This window comes from Pleurodeles waltl, chromosome 5 (assembly GCF_031143425.1).
Source record: "Pleurodeles waltl isolate 20211129_DDA chromosome 5, aPleWal1.hap1.20221129, whole genome shotgun sequence".
Classification (NCBI taxonomy): domain Eukaryota; kingdom Metazoa; phylum Chordata; class Amphibia; order Caudata; family Salamandridae; genus Pleurodeles; species Pleurodeles waltl.
The window spans coordinates 1,036,010,215-1,036,028,041 of NC_090444.1; the positions used below are offsets into that span (position 1 = coordinate 1,036,010,215).

General features: G+C 47.8%; 1 protein-coding gene across 2 annotated transcripts in view; it reads right to left on the minus strand.

Moving 5' to 3' along the window:
- AHI1 (Abelson helper integration site 1) overlaps positions 1–17,827 on the minus strand; it is a 922,284-nt gene that overhangs the window by 77,460 nt on the left and 826,997 nt on the right. For both annotated transcript variants that reach the window (XM_069235204.1, XM_069235205.1), the window contains exons 22-23: positions 6,863–7,025; positions 6,649–6,731 (exon numbers count right to left, since the gene is read on the minus strand). In XM_069235204.1, coding sequence (XP_069091305.1) covers positions 6,649–6,731; positions 6,863–7,025 — 246 coding nt within the window. The remainder of the gene's footprint in view (positions 1–6,648; positions 6,732–6,862; positions 7,026–17,827) is intronic.

Sequence of the window (17,827 nt, forward strand, 5' to 3'; positions counted from 1 at the left end):
TTGGTGCGACCAGAATACCAATCTGGCTGAGTTTCGGCCAGATCAAAAGGTGTGGGTAATAGCGCCTGTTTAGCCCCGTACTCTGCAAGACCGCTGGTCTGGCCGATTTGAGGTGAAGGAGCGCAAAAGTTAAGTCACCTACCTGGTGGACATGCCAACTCCTAGGAACCCTTTGTGGGTCCTGAACATGAACCACCTCAAGCCACACTTTGAGAGACCTAAGTTGACCATGCTCTTGGTAACTGATGTTTTGGGGGGGGGGAGAGAGGGAGTGAACGTCTGCTCAACCTCCTATCTTCCAAAAAACAGGATTGGTCAGTAGATGTTGTGAGCCTCTCTCCTACTCTGACCCTAGACCAGACTGTCACCAGTTGCTGGGACTGTTTGCATCCCTGTTCTCACTCACCACAAGGTCCACCCATTGGTGCACCCATGACATAGACATGGGGGTAGCCTGCTTGTCAAACACAAAATGTACAGGTTGTCTGACAGAGTGAGATCTAGTAACAAGAAGGAGGTTGTTAGGATGCTAGAGCTTAGGGTTATTGAGCACTCCAAAAGTCCTTGCTCCAGTCCAGTGGTTCTGGTTCTGGTCCCCAAGGCTGCCCCACCTGGTATCACACCCGAACTCCGGGTCTGTGTAGACTACTGGGGACTCAATGTGGTCAGTAAGGCCGACACAAACCCCATCCCAAAAGCAGATGAGCTCATTGATCGGCTTGGACCTGCCATGTTCCTTAGCACGTTTGATACTGGCAGATTGCCTTGACCTAGGGGGCAAAAGACAGATCAGTGTTCTCAACAACAGGAGGGCCCTAGCAGTTTCAGGTCATGCCTTTGGGCTGAAGAATGCCCCTGCCACCTCCCAGAGGTTGGTCAACCAGGTCCTGGCTGGGTTAGAGAGCTTCAGTGCTGCCTACCTTGACGACAATGCAGTCTTCAGCTCAAGTTGGGAGGACCATCTCCAGGAAGTGCTGAGGGGCCTGCAGCGTGCAGGCCTCCCTATCAAGGCCAGTAAGTGCCAGACAGGGCAGAGCTCTATACTCTACTTGGGACACCAAGTAGAGGGTGGCACTAAGGTGCAACCCTTGCAACCCAAGATTGACACCATTCTGTCTTGGGAACCCCCAAGAACCAGACCAAAGTGAGAGCCTTTTTAGGCCTCACTGGCTATTACAGGAGATTTGCCAAAGGATATGGCACCATTGTTGTCCTCCTAACAGAGCTGACTTCCAAGAAGCAGCCACATCAGATGATCTGGACAGAGGCGTGCCAGACTACCTTTGACACCCTGAAGAAGGCCATCTATATGGCTCATGTGCTCAAGGCCCCTGACTTCACTCAAGAATTTGTGATGCAGACTGATGCCTCTGAGCATGGTGTGGGGACCATGCTTTTACAGCTAAACGAAGAGGGCCTGGATGTAACTTGCAGCCTTTATTAGTGGGTAGTTACTTCCCAGGGATCAGAGGTGGGGCGCAATAGAAAGGGAAGCTATTGCTGTGGTCAGGGAGCTGAAGAAGCTGAGATCCTACTTGTTTGGGACTCACTCCTGGTTTCACACAGATCACAGGCCCCTCAGGTGGCTGATGCAGATGAGGGGTGAGAATCCTAAATTGTTGAGGTGGTGCATCTCCCTACAGGGGATGGACTTTATGGTGGAACACCGTCCTGGAACAGAACACGCCAATGCTAATGGTCTTTAAAGGTTTTTCCGCCTTAGTGAAGAGAACTCCCAAGGGGTTGGGTAGTTCTCCCCACTTTCACCTGGTGGGAATGGGGGAAGGACATGTGTTAGTCCTGGCATCTTATGGCATGGCTTCCCCTGCCTTTTTGCTTTCTGACCGCTTGTTCTGTGCGCTCAACTTTGTTTTTGCTGGCTTTGGGACTCTGCACACATTACCACTGCTATCCAGTGCTCAAGTGCATGTGCTCTGTGTCTAAAACGTGGTGACATTGGCTTCTCCACAATTGGCATATTTGGTTTACCAGTAAGTCCCTAATAAAGTGCACTAGGTGTGCCCAGGGCCTGTAAGTCAAATTTTACTACTGAGCCTTTAGTGCTGATTGTGCAACTACTGCAGTAGTCGTTCAAACATGTCCAAGGTCTGCCAATGAAGAGCCTGTGTGTGTAGTTTAAACTGCCAGTTTGACCTGGCAAATGCACCCATTTGCCACGTCCAAACATTCCTTTTTATTACATGTAAAAGACACCTATGGTAAACTTTGGTTATCCCCAAGGGCAGGGTGCAATGTATTTAAAAAGTTGGACATATATTTTTAGGTTTACCATGGCCAGGTAGCTAAAAACGTAAATTAGTTTTTCACTATTGCAAGGACTATCTCTCTCTTAGACAAGTATGGGGATTGCCTTATCACATCTTTTAAGTGTAATTTCCAATTGGGAAAAGATAGGCAAATGGAGTTTGGTGTCTCAGGACTCACAATTTAAAAACACATATTTTGGTTAAAGTGTTTTTTAAATTGCAAGTCTAAAAATGCCACTTTTAGAAAGTTGGCATTTTCTTACTTTAACCATTCTGTGCCTTAGCCTGTCTCCAATCCACGTCTGGTTTGGGTGGGTTTAGGTGAAAGCTACATCTGTGCATTACATCCAGGCAGCCATAAAACACACAACACTCTACTGCCACTGCTTTCCATCTGCACACCAGTGGGTCTTCCTGGGCAGGAAGGGTGGAAAGGCTCTCACTGACATTTCAAAGGGTAGTGACCTGACCCCACACAAAGGACAGACATCCTGGCAGACAGGACTGGATTGAAAGGGAACTGGGGTACTTCAAAATCACTCTTTGAAGTCTCTCCCACTTCAAAGGCACATTTGGGTATAAGTACTGGGCCTCTGACACCATATACTCTGAACACTTGTGGACTGAGGACATTCTACCAGGAAGAAGGATCGCAGTGTTGTCAGGAGGGACTACCACTTTTCAGTGTGCTCTGCTGTGTTGGCATGCTGCCTGCTACTTCTTGCCTGGGAGTGAGAGGACTAGACTTAACTCTCCACATCTTGAAATCTAAAGTTTCTTCAAGGGCCTGACTGAGCTTGCCTCCTGATTCTCAAGTGTCAGGGACATCAAAGACATCACCTGAATCTTGCTACTAGCACCTGGACTCCTCTGCTGAGAGTAAGAATCAGCTGGTGGTAGCGTATAAGGGGATGGGTTCTGCCCATCAAATCCGCCCAGAATTTTCACTTTTTGATCACCTGATTTTTTTACCTTTTTAATGTGGGAGAGCCTCACAGCAGATGACTTCCCCATCGTAAACTCACAGTAATGGACTGCACATGTTTACCCCCAGTGTCTGTTTTTTAAGATAAGGCCTCTTATCAAGGGTAAGCGGCACTTGGCTGGTTATAAGTGAACAAGTATGCATATGTGTCGGGTCTGCGCGTGGGAAACTCCTGTTTTGTGCAGTCCGGTACTTGTGTACAAGTAGCCTGGGGCAGAGGGACCTCGGCAGGAATAGATATTGACCTGGGCTAGACCTTATAGTATTAGTGTACACTCATAGGGAAGTCAGTATGGTTTACTGTCTTGCCAGCAGTAACACTCTGTTATACACCTATGAGGAGACTTCCGGAGTGCAGATTTGCTTCCATTTGGCCTACAGAGATCAGTGACATATCAAACTGGAGTGGATCTGTTTGCCAAACCCAAACATGAGAGTTCCAGAAAGATATCTGTATAGATTATGGGTCATTCAGGATCATCATATTTCTCTGGCCCATGTTAATTAAATTTCTCTCCAGCAGCAGGAGCAAAGGCCTCCCCATACAAAGGGAGCAATTAACAGTGCTTAACTCAGCTCCTTGGGAGCAAAGGGGTGGTGATGAACGTTCTGCATCAATTAATCAGTTGTCACACTATACCAGGGATGGGCCAGCCCAAGCTCAATGAACAAAGAAAGGAGCCCAGACCTCTGAAGCACACCCAGGAGGGGGCTCCCTCTAAGGATTTGGTGTGAAAGGCCCTGGCAGTGGTGTCAGTGAGGGGCGGAGCTGAGGCCCCCAGAATAGATGTGACTAGTGACTCCTGGGTGCTGCCATTTTGAAATATCACAGCAGGCTGTGCAGGAGGGTTGGGATGGGGCAGAGAGGCGATGTGACATCCCAGGATAGACCTGAGTTGCCTCACTTCTGGATCCTTCCGCCCCGTACTTAAAAGGTCTTGTGCAAGGAGGAGAGTTCTCTCTTAGTGGTGATTATCTGATGGATACTAGGACTGGAGAGAGCAACAATGGACAACTGGAACGGGAACCCCCTGATATCCATCTGGACCAAGGACTTGAAGTACTGTTGCCCCTAGGACCAGGGAAGCTTGTTCACTTACAACCCCTGATGACTAGTAGGGGGAAAGACTGGACTTCTGCGCCAATGAGGAGAGAAGCCCCAGAGGAGAAAACAGAGAAGGGATGACACAGTGAACCAGTGAAACCAGTGTGTCGACTTAGAGGCCAGGAGGCCTAGGGAAAGTGCTCCACGTGGCAAGGGCTCGATGGAGAAATATAGGCCACCGGTGCCAGAGGTATGGCTGAACAAAAGATGTGACCTTTGACCCCTTATGGAGGTTGGATCGCTTGGAGCTCTGCTGCTGGAGCGATTCATGTCCCAGCAGTGGGCATCTGTGTGGGGGTCGCTGCACAGGTTATTCCCAAGTTATCAGCCCTGGGAGGAAGACATGCAAGGAGCCCCTCTCCCCAGAGACCTGGAGGTCCAGGGTTCCCAAAACTTTGGCTACGCAACAGGATGGGGCAAGGACCCCATCCCCGGACTGCTACCGTAAGAAATCCGGGGAGTGCAGCCGTGCCACCCACGACTGGAGGAGGAGGGACAAAGAGCCCCATCCCTGGGCCCTAGCACCAGGCAGGTGCAGGCGGAGTGCCACCGTGCTCCCAGTAGTGGCAGGCCCACCCCACTCCCAGTGCCACGATGAGCGGTGCCTTGCCCACAGGAGTGACCAGGGAAGAGAAGATCTGCCAGCTCCCCCGACACCACGGAGAAGTGCTGCTCACGCTGAGAGCCAGTGGAGCAGCGAGGTGGGGCTCCCTCGACTGTACCCAATGCCTGAAGGCAAGGGGTGCGCGGGTGGAACTAGGCACCCCCAAATAAAAAGAAAGATGTGATTAACAGGGCCATGTGACAAGTGATAAAAAAATGAAAGGCAACTGCTCTCTCTGGTGCAGCGGGAGAGCCGCTCATCAATTATTTAAGCTCCCTAAGGAGTGCCCCATAAAGCCCTGCAGGGCTAGTCACTGATGAGTATTTGTCTACAGTTGGTGGCAGCCCCAAGATGGCGGGACCCCATCAAGGGAAGAGAAAGAGAGCTGTGGGGAGCTGCCGGAGTGCAGCAGCTTAACCCCTCCCTAAGGAAACTAATGGCCCGCTTTGTTACATAAATGATCAAGTAGTGCAATATTCAGTCTCTAGTGCGCCATACCCTTTACAACAGACAGCTTGTCTGCAGAGCCACCTTTCCAGCACATTAGATACTTTGTGAAGAACCATTCCTTCCGGCCTATAAGCTGTATTTCAAACAGCCTATCCCTCCAGCACATATGCTGTGTTTTGAAGAGGGCAACCCTGCAGCACAGAAGCTGTATTATGAAGAGGCTAATCCTCCAGTACACGCTGCTTAATTTGTGAAAATATAAGTGCCAGCGCTCAAAGTATTCCATTGAAGCTGACACGACCCACAGCTCCTCCCACTGCTGCCAAATGGCAGTGCTAGCACTACCTACTATTACAAATGTGACTTTTTGGACTATTGCAGGTCACCCTAAGCTGTAGGGATGGCACAGAATTGCATGTTTTATCACTTTTTAATAACCTGCATTGCTAAACATTCGTGCTATGCTAAACAAAAAAAAAAAGTTTGAGGGCGCCACTGTGTGGGGTACTCTCATTAATAAGAGCTTGTGTTTAAACATAGGTGCAGATTCCGAGCACTGGCAAACACCAGCACAAATTAAGCACAGCTGGCTGATAAACTGTATAGTGAAGAAGGTACCCTTCCAGTACATAAGTTATCTTGTGTGGAGACTACCCCTCCCGCACATAAGTTGTGTTGTGAAAAGGGTACCGGTCCAGCACATAAGATGTATTGTGAAGACACCGCCACTCCATGACACAAGGTGCATTGTGAAGATTCTAAGGATACTTTTGACTGTTCAGCATGCTGTGTATAGTAATAACTCAGCCAGCTCTCATTCGTATCTGCCTTGCCAGATGACTCTGATTTTTAACTTAAGCCTGTTTCCTCACTTTGTCCAGAAAAATACCCTGTGCTTACATGGAGGTCAAAGCAAAAAAAAAAAAAAAACTCTACTTTAATTTTGTAGATAATTAAGTAAGATTACAAATCCAACAGCACAATATGACCAACAGGTGTAGATGTAACACACAATGGAAACATTTAACATCTATGGATTGTTAGGATATGCTTGTATTTTTCTGCAGCATATTTCATGAACATAAGACACGCTGATTGTGCAAAAAAAAAATCTATTTCTTATATTTGGGGACAAGCCAAACTTTTTTCACTAAAGAACGGGAGAGTTAAATATAACAAAAACGTAAAGAACACTTTTCTAGAAGAAAGTTGTGTCAAGTTTTTGCACGTAGTTTACCCTTTGTGACGTGGGAGATCCTTCATTAACTTCATTTTGCGCAGTGGATGCAAGAGTGGCGTAATCTGGCTCTTCATAGTATGCTGAAACCGCAACAAAATAAATGAATACATAAAATGTATAAAATGTCTTATTTTCACTGAGACAGGTGATAACATCGTGGATGATCAGTTGAACCCGCACCAGTAGAGCAGGGAAAGAAAAGCCAACTTACTTTCGCCAGCCACATAATTAGCTGGAAAATAGCCTTGCTGTCCATTCGCTAGGCCGCCAAACCACCAGCTATCATTATCTTTGTACAACACTTGGATAATGTCGCCGCGGTGCATGGTTAGCTCATCTGATCGGTGCGCTGTGTAGTCGTAAAGTGCCACGACCTAGAGGAGAGATAAAGCCACCACAACTTTATCACAACCATGCCACAGAGACACCCCCAGCCTTCACTTCCTCTCGCAGAAAAGCGGCTCAAACCAAAGCTGCACTTTGGTGAAACATGAGGCTTCCTTGGGCCCACCGAATGGGATTAGGGGTGGTGGGAACGCAGCCGGGGAAGCGAGATAAAGGACTGTGGCATAGTAGAATATGATGAAAAAATATTTCACAAAGACTAACTTTAAAGGAGCAGCTGGCTGTTTTATAAGTGCCATGAGCTTGGGAAATGAAAAGGAAAAAAATACAAATACACATGATTACAATGACTAGCTTAACTATAAAAAGTCATTTTGCTTCACTGTGTTATATATTAGAAAACAATATCCGTCAGTTGCAAAAGAACTATAATTACAATTCAATTAATTATTAAAATGGAAATCCTTTTGACAAACACAATAGAATCCAAGTGGGTATGGGAAACAAGAGCACATTCCCTTCCCTATCAAGGAATCCAAACATCATAATCCAATCATATTCTTCAACACATGTATACGTTAAAGAATGTTAAATTCTGGCAGTGATCATTTCCCATTCCCACAGGTCTCGCGAGAAAATGTCACCAGACCGTGAATGGCTTATTTCTTTCAACCGTTAGAAGCGGGACAACCAGATCAATGCGGAAAATGGACGGGGAAGGGGCACCACGACTAACCGATTATTCTGTATTGTGGCAATAATGTACATTATTTGTTGTGGATTTGGTGCTTTTAAGAAGTCGGCTTTATTTCTTCCGAAAAAATATGCGCAAAAAGCTGAACGATTTTGCATAACATTAAAATTCCGAAAATCCTTTGTTGCTGCTAAAAGTGTATGGATTTTAATCGACAATTTATTCTCGAAAACGTAATTTAAATGAACACAGCGATGGATTATGCAAACGATGTTTATGCAGTTGTACCAAAAAAAGTGAAACTGACTATTGGCTACTGTAACAACCAAAAACTCAAACATATAAGGCCCAATTTAGATCTCGGCGGAGGGAATGCTCCATCATAAACGTGATGGATATCTCGTCCACTGTATTACGATCTACATAGGATATAATGAGATCGTAATGCGGCGGACAGTATTTCCATCACGTTTGTGACAGACTATTCTCCTCTGCCAAGACCGAAATCAGGCCCATAATCAAACAAGTTACTTACCTTCCTTTATGATATTTCCGTTCGATACTATTTAACTACCTGCAGCTGCCTAGATTCTGCTTCAGGAACCAGACTAAATCTGGGAAAGTTGTGCCGACAGGTGGCATCACAACTCTCGACTCCAGCACCAACTCTGGAAATGAGACCAGGAAGACATATAAAACACCCCCACAGCATACGCAGACAATGGGCCTGGGCCTTTTTTACACACCGTGAGAGGCAGAGACAAGGACGATGAGTGTGACAGAGAATGCAGAGTGTAAGAACTAGCTTGGGGCCATATTAAAAATCACAAGACCACTTCTCAAAACAGGGAGGTCTGAGGGTTCAGTAAATCTGCAAATACATAGAGAATTTCCCAGGAAGATCAATACCAAAGGTAAGTAATTTGTTCTTCAGATTGATCCTTCTACCTACAGATGACTCACATCTTGATAGAATACCCCAGCAGTAGCTCCCAGTAGCAGTGGTTGGTCTGAGGAAATGGTCAAACCAAGAAGTCCTGCAGCACAGATATGCCAAAATTAACATTTCTGCGGACTTTGGAGACAAGAGAGTAAGGTCTTGTGAAAGTGTGGACTGAAGTCCATGTTGCAGTTTAGCAAATATCCAACAAAGTAATATCTCGAGAGAAAGCAGAGGAAGCAGACTTCATCATGGTGGACTTGTCCCTGATGCCCGCATTAGGCTCCTCATTGGGAGCGCATAGAAAATGTTGAAGCATATTATGAGGCAGTGGGCAAACTTTCATTTCCGAATCACTTTGCCATTTTTGGAGCCAGTGCAGCTCAGGAAAAGTTGGTCATCAACCCAAACATCACAGGTTCAGTCAATAAAAAAACTGACAGCCCTGCTGTGATCCAAATGGTACAGCCTTTCCTCTTCTTTGGTGGGATGAGGAAGCAGACAGAACTTTGATAATCAGATTGCCTGGCCCATGTGAAATGAAGTGACGATATAAGGAATGAACAAAGGCTTTGTTGTAGGACTAACCTGTATAGAAATAATTAAGCAAAAGGAGGCCAGGCAAAGCCTGCAGATCGCTAACACATTGAGCTGAGATAATGGCAATTAACACAACAGTCTTCAGAGTGAGTAGTCTCCAGGGGCATCAGTACATGGGCTCAAAAGATGAACCCATCAGAAAATTTAGCACCATATTAAGGCCCCCTCGTGGCATGACAAATGGCAAAGTTAAGGCAGGGGACAAATGTGCCAGACCACTCAAAAAGCACATAATAGGCCACTTGAGTAAAGACAGCTGATCCTGCAAAAAAAGAAAAACGTGAAAGGCCACTAAATAACCATTAAGAATGCCCATAGCAAAGACCTGCTGGGCAAGAAACATCACAAAGCACAACTCATCTGACAAATGCACCATGGGGTGATCAACTGCCTCATCAGTGCACCAAGAAACAACACGAGGGGCAGCAAGTTGGCAAGGTGGCAGCCACTACCTGTGTTTGTTTGTTAAAAAAGTCAAGTTGCCCTGCTCAAAATCCAGCCACGAAGATTTGGATGGAGAACCTGCCCCTCCATCTGCAAAAGAATGCCTAACCAGAGAGGACTTGGTGCAGGGATAACTGTAGTAGTTCATAATACCACATCCACTGCCACCAGTCTGGCTCAATCAATATCACCATGCGTATGGTCCTATTGCAGTTTCCTCAGAACTTGAGGAAGAAAAAGAAAGAACAGAAATCACTTTCTGCCAGTATGCTTCTGCCACAGCCCGCACAGAAAAAAAGGCAGTTAATGTTGCGTGAGTGGCAAATAGATAAACTGGAGAGGTTGCCCCAGAGGGCAAAGATGGACTGAATCACCTCCAGGTGGAGGTGCCAACTCATGATCGGCAAGATCAGGCCCACTGAGATCATTTGCCCACACACTCAGGGAGATCAGGAAGTAGAATCTGCCAGATCACATGAAATGGTGCCCTAGACCACAGCTTCAAGGCCGCCAGAAAGATGGGCACAAGCCCATGTCACCCTGCTTGTTAGAGTGGTACTTCAGGCTTGTGTTGTCTTTCAGGGTATGAACAGACTGACTGCAGATTGAGGGCAGGAATACCTTGAAGGTCATTCAGATTGCCTAAAGCTCAAACAGATTGATGTGGGATTGCCGCTCTTAGTGAACCGCAAACCTCTGATCTTTAAAGTATTGGTAAGGCAGACTCAGCCAAGGGCAGAATAACTTCTGTAAGTGAAATGTCCTGTCATCGTCCACCATTGCAGAAGATCCAAATGTTGAGAGTCAGAACTTTCCAGTGCTGAGCCCACTGAAAACCCAGGAACTACTAACGTTCTAGCATGTGCCACCGAACCTGGGGTCCTGCAAAATGCAGAAAGTGAACAAACCTAGAAGGTGCAGGACTGTCAGGCCAAAAGAAGAGCTGTCTGCCAAAACATCAAGCTCATACCCTGAATACTCATAACTCGCTGGGGAAGAGAAAAGGCCCTGATGGGAAAAGTGTCCAGTTTTTTCTACATAAAGAGAAGACAGTGAGTGGGCTGCAAGTTAGACTTGGGAAGATTTACCCAGAACCCCAGATCAAAGAGCAGGGAAGTTGTATTCAGATGGTGATTCAACACATGCTGCCAAGCCTGCAGTAAGCAACCAATTATCGAGGTACAGACACACTGAGAACCATGACCACCATAACTGCCACAATAATCTTTGTAAATACTACAGTGGCAGATGTCAGCCCAAATATAAGGACTGCAAATTGGTAGCAGTTGGAGCCCACCACAAAATACAGTAAATTTTTGTCAGACTGCCCAATAGATATTTGAAAATATGCGTCCTGCAAGTCAATGGACAACCACCTACAATCTCCAGAGCCAAGAAGACCAGAGTGAGGGAGAGCATCATGAATTTGTCCTTGTGAAGGAAACAGTTCAGCATACAAATATCGAGCTCGAGATGATGAAGACCCTCATCGTTCTTGAGAATGAAAATATAAAGGATGTAAAAATCTTCTTCTCCAGAACCAACTCCAGGGACCTTTCTCATAACAGACGTGGGAACCTCTTGTTGCAGAAAAGGAAAAGTGGGATTGGTTAGGTTAGTCCTAGAAGGGAAAGGCATAGCAGAGGGAGTAGGCGATGAGGAGAAAGAGGACTGATGTTGCTGTCCTTTGTGACCCTGGAGCTGCCATGTCATTTATAGCACAGAAAAACGTGTGCTGCACAGGGTGAGAGATCTGGTATCACTGTAATGGCAGGCCTCAGAAATATCCCCATTATTGTGATAAAATGGTACACAGAGGACGCCAGTTGCAGAGAATGGGCAGTGGTTTAACTTCGTCTAATGTGCTCCAAGGCATATCCAAAACAGTTGCCTAGATCTCTCCTAAAAATCTAGTGAAGATCTTTGAGGCATGGCAACAGGGAAGCCACAGAGGAAACAAGAATCACACCGTGACTTCACTATATACCAGCCAGAACTTGCACTACTTTAGAAAAATGGTGAAAAAGTAGGTTGTTAAAATCTGGGACCACCATTTGACCCATCTCCCCCAAGGCATGGCAGTAATGACCCAGAGGCCCATCAAGTTAGAGAACCAAAAGGCCAGGCTCCACGAAGAGAAGACCTTCACCATAGCTTCTAAGTGCTTTGATTCTCTATGCCAAGAGATGGAAGCCAAAGAGTCAGGATTCTGTTTGAAGGAAGAGAAGGACAAATTACTTCCCTTTGGTAACACCTTATCTGGTAGAGACTACAACTAGCTGCATATTCCTTACCATTCAATTCTCCCCAGGGATCAGACTGGATCCGGAAGATTTTCTTGAGCAGTACCCCTGTGCACCAGTAGGTCGTGCCGATCAACTCTGTGTCATACCTCATCTGCGCCAGAAACATCTGTCCTTTATAGGCGCGCCAACGTCAGTTTCTTTTCACGACATTCCATGCCAGAAACGCAGATTCATGAAGAGCACTAACTACTGATGTGTCAAAACTAAGGCCCAGAAAGGGGAATCCCTATTCCTAGAAATCAGTTTGCAGAGCAGGAAGGATGGGTGAGTCAGTAAGGAATCTGCAGTTAGATATATTCACTAACAGAGAAGGCGTTCCCGAGGTAAGTAACTTGTCCGCCTGATAGAGACTTCAAGCTGCAGAGTCCTTACCTTTGAATAGATACCCAAGCAATAACATTCCCAGAGGTGGGTCTGGGAACCAAGTTCAAACAAGAAAGTCCTGCAGGACCGAACAGGCAAAGTGCCCATCCCTACAGACCTGACTGACCAGGCAGTAGTGTTTATAAACACGTGCAGAGATGTCCACATTGCCGCCTGACAGATGTCAAAGACTAGAACTCCGTGTGCTGACGCAGTGGTCGCAGCCTTAGCTTTGGTAGAATGAGAGCGCAAACCCTCATGGGTAGCTTTTTGGCCAGTGCAGAGTATGACCCTTGTGAAGATGGTTCACTTCTGCACTGCCTGACCTTTCTTTGCACCCACATACCCTACAAAGAGTTATTCATCCACCTGGAACTTTTGTACGATCAAGGTGGAATGCTAATGCTTTTTTTGGGTCCAGGCGGTGGAGTCTCTCCTCTTCCTTAGAAGGATTTGTGGATGCGTAAACAATAGGCATGGTGATGAATTAGGCTACATGAAAGGGCATGACCACTTTTGGGAGAAGAGAGGCCCTACTGCGAAGCACCACTTTGTCAGGATAGATAGAAAGGTAGGGCGGCTTAGATGACAATGCCTGCAGTTCACTCACCCTGCGGACATATGTAATGGCCACAAGGAAGGCCGTTTTCAAAGTGAGAAGCCTGTAAGGGCAATTGGGGAGAGGTTTGAAAGGAGCACACATCAAAAAAGTCAGACCCAAATTCAGATCCCTTTGGAGCATAATAAATGGGGAAGGAGGGAAAAGATGTGTAAGCCCTTTGAGAAACCTATGCACAATACAAGACTTAAAGAGGTTGACCAGGCAACCTCAAAAAAAGCAGATATAGCAGTCAAATATCCCTTAAGAGCGCCCAGTGCAGAGCCCTGCTGGGCAAGGAAAAGGATGAACAACAGGAACTCTGAGAGAGGGGCAGAAAGGGTTTCAACAGACTTGTTTATGCACCATGCCACAAATATCTTCCAACAGGCGTATGCAATTTTGGTGGAGGGGCGCCTGGCTGCCAAGGTTATGTTCGAGACTTTGGTAGGAAGGTCAAATGCTGTCAACTGCTGCTGCTCACTCTCCATGCAAGAAGGTGGAGAGCGGACAGGTTCGTGTGAAGAACCCTTCCCTGCTGCTGCAACAGAATATCCTCTGATCAGAGGATTGATGGACATCCTCTGCAGCTTGAGATAATAGACTCTTCATGCCCAATCCGGAGCTACAAGGATTACTTGGGCATGGTTGTTCCGGATCTTCTAGAGAACTCTGGGCAGGAGTGGTATGGGTGGAAAGGCATATAGGAGGCCTGAACTCCACTCAAGAGGAAAAGCATTTCCAAGCTATTGCCGCCTTGGAAATTCCAAAGCGCAAAACTGCTGACATTGTGTGTTCTCGGCAGAGGAGAGCAGATCAAACCAAAACTCTCCCCACTGCTAAAAGAGACCTTGCACCACCTCTGAATGGAGGTGCCATTCGTGATCCGCTAGGCATTTTGAGCTGAATTTGCCGGCTCTGGTGTTCAGAGAGCATGCCAGATGTTGAACCACCAGGGTTATGCCCTGCTGTTCCAGTCGTTTCCAGAGGCGCAGAGCCTCCTGACACAGGGTCCACAACCCCACCCTACCCTGCCTGTTGCAGTACCACATGACGGTGGTGTTGTCCATGTACACCTGCACCATCTTTCCCTTGACAGAGGGACTAAAGGCTTTTAATGCAAGCTGGATCGCTCAGAGCTCCAGCATGTTGATGTGGAGTCCCATTTCCGCCTGAGACCAGATGACTCTGATCTCCACTTCTCAGAGATGGCCGTTCCATCCCAGGAGTGACACATCTGTCAATTCTGGTTGGGGAAGGGAGCGGGATCTGCCTCTGGCTCAGTCGTGATTCACCACTGCTGATCTTTTGCAGCTGTCTCTGAAATCTGGACCATATCGGAGAGATTACTCTGATGCTGCGTCCACTGGAACTTGAGGTCCCACTGCAGAACATGTATATGCCATCTGGCATGTGTCACCAGGAGGATGCAGGAGGCCATGAAGCCCAGCAGTCTCAGAGTCACTCTCATTGTAATCTAGGATAGAGGCTGAAACATCGGTATCATAGCCAGAATAGCCTGGACTCGCCGCTCGGAAGGATAAGCCCGAAGCTGCCCTGTCCAGAACAGCTCCGATGAAAGGAAGTGTCTCAGAGGGAGTCAGGTGTGACTTAGGTATGTTTATAGTGAACCTCAGCGAGTGCAGGAGGGCTGCCGTAGTCTGGAGGTGGGTGAAGACAGTCCTGGGCGAACTCACCTTCAACAACCAGTCGTCGGGATAGGAGAAGGCTGAAACCTCTGATGTCTGCAGGTGAGCTGCAACCACCACCATCACACCTTGCTAAACATCTGAGGGGCACTGGTAAGGCCAGAGGGGAGTATGGTGTACTGAAAGTGCTTGTAGCCTGCTGTGAACCACAAGTAATGTCTGTGGGCTGGCAGGACAGAGATATGAAAGTAAGCGTCCCGCAAGTCCAACTACTATCCTGTCTCCTGGGTCCATGGCAGACAAGACCTGAGCGAACGTGAGCATCTTGAACTTCTTGTTGAGGAAGCGATTGAGGGATTCAAGGTCTAGAATAGGGCAAAGCCCTTGTCATTTTTGGGGAATGTAGCGGGAATAGCTACCACAGTCTACTTCTGGCACTGGAACCTTCTTATGGCTAGGAAAGCCATAACTTCCTGGCGGAGAAGGGACAAATGATCTTGTGTCATCTGACTGTAAGATGGTGGCATGGATGGAGGGGTAGTCTCAAAGGGGAGGGAGTAGCCCCTTCAAACTATCTGTAAAAAACACCTTTCTGAAGTAATGGATTGCCAGAGGGGCAAGTGATGGCGAATCATGCTGCCAACTGGATGATGACCTTGGTGGTGGAGACGCAGACTAGGATGCTTTAGAAACTGCTGCAAATGGGTGGTAGGTGGTCAGGGTGTTTGGGGTGGAAGAGGACTGACCGGACCGCTGTGGCCACCTGACCCACAAGGTCAGTGGGTCCCACGCCCTTGGCCACACATAGGCTGGGCGGCATGCATGGCATGGTGGCCGGCAAGAAATTAGATCAGTTGGAGACCACTTCCGTAGCCACGAAAGGGGCAAAAGGCAGACTGGAGGGATGAGGGTCCGCTGCGAGGCCCAAGGACCTAGCCATAGCCCAAGAATCCTTGAAGAGCTTTAACGCCCTGAAGAAACAGGTTCCATCAAAATCAAAGGTCATGTCCATCAAAGAAACCTGGACAGCCTCTGAAAGACAGACATCCTCAGCTAGGCGTGGCCCCTCTGGGCCACTGCTGAGGAAACCGCTCTGCCTAGCGTGTCGGTCGTGTCAAGTCTGCAATGAATTGTGAACTTTGCTGCATCTCTCCCATAGGCAACAGGCTGGGAGAGTACAGCCCAGGCCTCCTCCAGGACCTGTGGCAGCACTTGCGCAACCGCATTCCATAACGTGTGAGATTAATGGCCCAAAACCTATGCCTGTTTATTGACCCAAAATGCCATGCTGGTGGAAGAAAACATTTTCTTCCCAAATTAATCCAACCTTTTGGATTCCCTCATCCGGGGGAAGGGTAGGAAACACACCTTGGGAGGTCAAGGCTTGGAACACCAGGCTCTCAGGGGTGGGTTGTTGCTTTAGGAAACCTGGGTCCCCTGGTGCGGGCCAATGGCGGCAGGCAATCGTCCTGTTCACAGGAGCCTCTGTGATGGGTTTGGACCAAGTATCCTGGAGCTTGTCAGTGAGGGCATAACTGAATGTGAGCAGGGGTTCTGAGATGGAATCTCCCAGTTGCAGCACCTCTGCCAAGAGATAAACCTTGACGAGGGTAGTTGAAGGTCCATGACTTGAGCAGCCCTACTCACTGCCATAGCATAAGAAGCCCTCTCTTCCGAAGCCACATAGGGAGTGAAAGCATGCAAGTATCTGGAGAAATGTACAGTCCGCAGGCTTCACCGAAGGCCTCATGCCAGCCCATTTAAGATTCATAAAGCTGGTATTCTAAAAGGTTCAGCAACCCCTCCCATCCATCCCCTAGGCCTAGCCTAGAGAAATAGGGATCAGGATCTGAGCGAGGAGGCAAAGCTCCTGCTGGTGCCAGTCAGTGTCGGGAGACGCCTATCTGACTCCGTGTCAGGGATTACAATGCAGATGGAGCCGCGGGTGGGTCTGGGAGCACCGAGATCGACTTTGAGGAAGGTCGAGGTGATACAACCAATGCTGGTCCAGACCCAGGACTGGAACCCTGAGAGCCTCTCAGGGCTGGAGCCGCCAGTGTGGAACCTCAAGGGCCCCCTATGCCCCCACGGTCCCAACAGTGCTCCAGCAGGGTCGGACTGCCAAAAAAGGAGGAGCATGGCCTCATGAAATTCTCTTAGTTGGGTAGGGGCCGCTCAGGCTCCCAAACACTTGGGGACGCGCACAGTCGGCCCAGGCACAGGCTCTGCAGAATGAGGGCTCGTCGGCCGACGGATGGGAAGTCAAAGAGCAATTCGACTTCCTGGATTTAATTTTGTACCTTGACTCACCCCGAGGACTTCAAATGGAATGACAACGACTTCAGACTACCCAACTAGTTCAGGGAGCTTCCTCTCGACTGAAACCTAGACCTGCGAGGAGTGGCGTGCCGGGCCGCCATCAGCTTTAGGGACTGCTCCCTTAAGGCCTTCACATGCATAGGCCGGCACCCAGAGCACGACTTCTGGTAGTGGTTGCGCTCCAAGCACTACAAACACAGGTGCAGAACTGTCATGGTCATCGCCCGATGACAGGATCCACAGAGCCTGTCTTTCTAGAAGATATCCCTCTACACACCAGGAGAAAATATCTCAAAAAAGGTTTAACAGAAGTATGAAAAAAAGGCCAGTCAAAAAAAGACCGAGGGATAGCTCTTTTCAGATCAACACTGGCTGGTGTGGAAAGAAAAGAACTGACATTGACGCACCTGGCTGGCACCTATATAGGACCAATAACGTCATTTCCGGCGCCGACGATGCTTAGGACAGACACAGAGCCTATCAATGCCACCTACCAGTGTGCAGGGGTACTGCTCAAAAAAGGTCTTTCAGATCCAGTCTGACCCCTGCGGAGAATTCAAAGTTAAGGAATGTGCAGATAGAAGTCTCTATCAGATAGCCAATTCAACAAGACTCTCCGAGGACGCATGATTCATCAAGAACTTCGAATCACCTGGCACTGGGTGACAATAATGGGAAACTTGGGAATGATGGGAAACTTGTCGATTCACCGCTGACACTGGCTGCTCTAAGCGAACAGGATGGGGTCCATCAAATCTTCACTGAATGGAAGCAAGGGCTGCAGAAAAGAGGAGGCAGTTTGCAGGATTTTGGTGAGGCCATTTACTTTGTTTTCCTCTACCGCTAACAGCAATTTAAAAACCTCAACCGCCATGCACTAAAAAGCAATAAAAGAGCCTAACACCATAGTGAGGGCAA